This window comes from Geotrypetes seraphini, chromosome 3 (assembly GCF_902459505.1).
Source record: "Geotrypetes seraphini chromosome 3, aGeoSer1.1, whole genome shotgun sequence".
NCBI lineage: Eukaryota > Metazoa > Chordata > Amphibia > Gymnophiona > Dermophiidae > Geotrypetes > Geotrypetes seraphini.
In genome coordinates this window covers 184,368,095-184,372,494 of record NC_047086.1, presented here as the reverse complement: position 1 = coordinate 184,372,494, position 4,400 = coordinate 184,368,095, and the positions used below count along the sequence as shown (strand labels likewise).

The following is a 4,400-nucleotide window of genomic DNA, read 5'->3' as shown; positions in this document are numbered from 1 at the left end:
AAGAATGAACCAGAATTATCTTTAAATTTGCTTGCGTTTGTTTTAAAACGTTAACTGGCTCGGCTCCAACTTACGATATCTCTTCTCTCACTTTGAGCTGGCCAATACCATTAAATGTACTCGTAGTTGTCATCTTTTTGCATTTCCTACATTGAAAGAGATTTTTTTTTCCAGATAGGACGCTGTCATTCCAAGTGGGTAAAACGAACACTTGGCTAAGTGAAATAATCTCAAAGGTTTTTTTTTCCTGCCAATGGTTTAGGAAATTGGTAAAGACCTATCTTTTTGATAAATTTGTCACCTCATAATTTTCCTTAGTATCCTTTTCCTTCCTGTTTATTTATAAACGTTTCTGTATTTCTTGTTATTTGTACTTCCCTGGCTGCCAGTTGTCTCTTTATTGTGAACCGCTTAGAACTTCTTAAGGTATTGCGGTATACAAAAATAAAGTTATTATTATTATTAAAATTGTCAGTATAAGGAACTAGTTTGTAATTTTACCCTTCTTCTAATCTCTACAGGAAATTATTGATGTATATATGGGAAATTACAGCACCGTGACAGAATTTGTCTTCCTGGGAATTTCGGACCGTGCAGAGGAACAGCCTTTCTTTTTTTCGCTCTTTCTAATCATGTATTTGATCTCTCTACTGGGGAATACTTTAATGATTGCATTAATTATTACTGACCATCATCTTCACACCCCTATGTATTTCTTTCTCAGTAACTTGTCTTTGGTAGACATGAGTTTCACCTCAGTCACTGTCCCCAAAATGTTGATCAGTCTCCTTTCAGAGAGGAAAACCATCTCCTTCTTTAAGTGCATGACCCAACTCTATTTCTTTATTACTTTGGGAGTTACAGAGGGATTCCTGCTGGCGGTGATGGCATATGATAGGTATGTGGCCATCTGTAATCCTTTGCGGTACACCTTAGTGATGAGCAGGAGAATCTGCAGTTGTTTAGTGGCTGGTTCCTGGATCATTACTTCCTTCCATGCCTTGTTACACACTATGATGATCTCTGGTTTATCATTCTGTGGTCCTAATACCATCCACCACTTCTTCTGTGACATCCTACCCCTGCTGAAACTCTCCTGCTCAGATACCTCCAGCTATGAGTTGGTAATATTCACTGAAGCATCAGTAATTGGGCTTGGGCCCTTTCTGTGCATACTTATCTCCTACGTCTACATCATCACTGCCATACTGAAAGTTCGCTCTGCAGATGGGAGACGCAAAGCCTTTTCCACATGTTCCTCTCACCTCACCATAGTGACTCTCTTCTATGGAACCATTATCTTTATGTATTTCCGACCATCTTCAGCTTATTTTTTGGACAGGGACATGCTGGTAACTGTGATGTATACTGTACTTACCCCGATGTTAAACCCTTTTATTTATAGCCTGAGGAATAAGGAGGTTAAAGAGGCTCTGAAGAGAGCCATGGTAACAAGAATATGGCTTCAGAAAATGCGAAAGTTATATTAAAAAGGTTTCCTCTTTTAGTCCTTGAAGTATACATTCTCTCTGTAATGTGAATTATCCCCTCTCCTATGTGGACTTATTTAGAGTTCTGTGCATAATTAATGCATTGTTTTCGGTTTGATTTGACCTAACTTGTAAACTTTATTATTAATGTGGCATAGCTCTACTTCATATATATATTGCTTCATGTATATATAATAAAGTATTAAAAAAAAGAAGGTTTCCTCTTTATTGCCATTGTCCTCTTAGGATCTGAGGCAATGACATTTAAGTGTGTAACTCTAGGCATTAAAGAATCATTTGGGATCACTGCAGTCTAGGACTTGCAATCTTTATTATTTTGGAATTCCTTAATATAATAGATCTTCAAATACCCTCTCAGACTAACATATTCTGAGATTACCTTGTAAGCATAGAGTGGCCTTTAAAAAAAATTAATTTTGAAATAAGAGATAGTAATTATTAGAGATTTCCTTGTATTCTAGGGGTCCAAGAAATCTAATCTAATCTAATCTAAACCTTAAGTTTATATACTGCATCATCTCCACGAATATGAAGCTCGACACGGTTTACAAAAACTTAAAAATATAGGTAGAGAAGGAAAAGGTTTACATGAACTTATATGTAGAAGGGAAAAAAAAGGGGGGAGGATAGAGTTACAATTTGGTGAAAAGCCAAGTTTTCAGTTGTTTGCGGAATAATTGGAGGGAGCCCAGGTTCCGCAGCGGGATGGTGAGGTCATTCCAAAGTCCTGTGATTTTGAAGAGAAGGGATTTTCCCAGTTTACCTGCATAGTGAATGCCGAGTAGAGAGGGGAAGGCTAGTTTATACCTTTGAGTGGTTCTGGAGGAGTCGGGATAGTGGGATAAGGGGATAAGGGATAGTGGGATAAGGGAAGGAAGGATGCCGTGAATGATCTTAAAAGCCAGTCAGGAACATTTGAAATGGATTCTGGAGATCATTGGGAGCCAATGAAGTTTGGCAAGGAGTGGGGAGACATGGTCAGATTTGCGTTTTGTAAAGATCAATTTGGCTGCAGTATTCTGGATTAGCTGGAGTCTTTGAAGAAACTTCCACTGAAACCTTTTACAGGGTTATAAAGCCAAGCCAAGAGGGATGCTCTCATATGAGAATGAGTAAGGCATAGGACAAGTGAACAATTCAGGAGAAAAGAAAGCAGGGAGTTCTACCACGTAAGAAAAATCTACAACTTAAGTATATGACATCCCAATTAGTTGACACCCATTGAAAATCATTGGAAACTAAATCCCCCAATATCCCACCACTGCCTGACCCCAGTGCCTAGGCCCTACAACAGCCCAGTGTTCGAATAGGAATCACGTGGGCCAAGGGAGCAGTTCTTATTCTGCTCTACCAAGCAAGTAACTAGAGAAGATAAGTAGCCTAATGGTTAAAATAACAGGCTGAAGAATCAGGGAAACAAGGGTTCAAATCATTCTTATGTTCCTTGTCATAGGTATAATCTTAAATTGTAAATCCAGTGGAGACAAGGAAATGGCTGCTGTACCTGAATGTAGCTTACTTTGCAGCAACAACTGAGGAGGCATGAGCTAAAACAAATATTGATTTTAGTCTTAACATCTGCTTACCTGTGCATTTGACCAGACTTAGTCGTACAGCAAGTATAACCAAAATTTTACAAGGTTGCCCAGTCAGAACTTATACGTTTTGACTTAGACCAAGTCAAAACAGTTATAAGTTCCGAAAAGGGGCCGCTGAGGCATCTTCCTGCTGCAATCATTGTGAGGGGGGGGGGGGGATTCTGTAATCGGTGTTGTTTTTGACAGACGTCAGTTACAGAATACAGCTTTTAGTTGAAGGACTGGCCCCTCATTTTCCTAAAAGGTCTTGTTTTGGGCGTTTGGGACTTGGGCAATTTTTTGGTTGATAATGTGTTCTAAGGTTAGACGTAGTGGTGGTCTGGGCGATTAAACTGCTGAACGTAGAGGTAGGCCATTCTCAAAAATAAACCCCTCATTTTGTACTTTTTTTTATGAGAATGGACATTTTCCCTGCTGCTACTTTCAGCGTATAGGGCTTTAGGCCAAAAGGGGACTTAGACATATTTTTTTATATTATTATTATGGTGTCAGGTCAAAAGTGCGCCGGGACAAAGGCGCGTGCAGACAATTGAGCCAGCGCGGAGGCGCACAGTGCAGAAATTACTGTTTTTAGGGCTCCGACGGGGGTGGGTGGGGCTTTACTTAATAGAGATCGCGCTGTGTTGTGGGGCATTGTGGGGGGTTTGGGAGGTTGTAACCTCCCACATTTTACTGAAAACTTCACTTTTTCCCTGTTTTTAGGGAAAAAGTTAAGTTTACAGTAAAATGTGGAGGGTTACAACCCCCCAAACTCCCCACAACACCCCCACAACACGGCGCGATCTCTATTAAGTAAAGTGGGGGGGGTTCCCCAACAAAACCCCATGTTGGAGCCCCTAAAAATTGTAATTTTCTTCGGCGCACGCCTCCATCTTGCGCTCAGTTGTCGGCGCGCGCCTTTGTCTTTCGCGGGGTTGTCTATGAACCATTATTATTATGCCCCTCCACGTGTTTTGTCCAGGTACTGCACTAGGATATAAATAAATAAGACTGCCTGTTCAGGGCTAACTGCTAATTTTTGGTGGCATTTAACTATTTTGCGGTATTCTGAGGGCAGAGTTGGCACTTGGCTGATTAAATGCCATTATTTAGCAGTTAACTAGCTAGGTTAACTAAATAAATAGGACCGTATAAAATCTTTATGCAGTAACCCATAGTCACTTAAGTGCTGAATATCACACTTAACGGGCTAAGCTGGCACCACACCTGGAAATGCAATCCCAGTTCCTGGCCCAGGATTGAATTTCTGGGTTTCTCAGGTTCAGAAAACTTTTAAAAGCAGTTTGATACC

The 4,400-nt window shown here is 40.3% G+C and overlaps 1 protein-coding gene across 1 annotated transcript; it reads left to right on the top strand.

Moving 5' to 3' along the window:
* The first annotated feature begins 533 nt into the window (after positions 1–533).
* On the top strand, positions 534–1,490 carry LOC117357235 (olfactory receptor 1361-like). Its single transcript, XM_033937607.1, has one exon. It carries the CDS (start codon positions 540–542, stop codon positions 1,488–1,490), a length of 951 nt encoding a protein of 316 aa, XP_033793498.1. The 5' UTR covers positions 534–539.
* Positions 1,491–4,400: the final 2,910 nt, after the last annotated feature.

Excerpts from the sequence above, each read along its gene's own strand:
- LOC117357235 (XM_033937607.1), top strand. The coding sequence starts at position 540 with ATGGGAAATTACAGCACCGTGACAGAATTTGTCTTCCTGGGAATTTCG.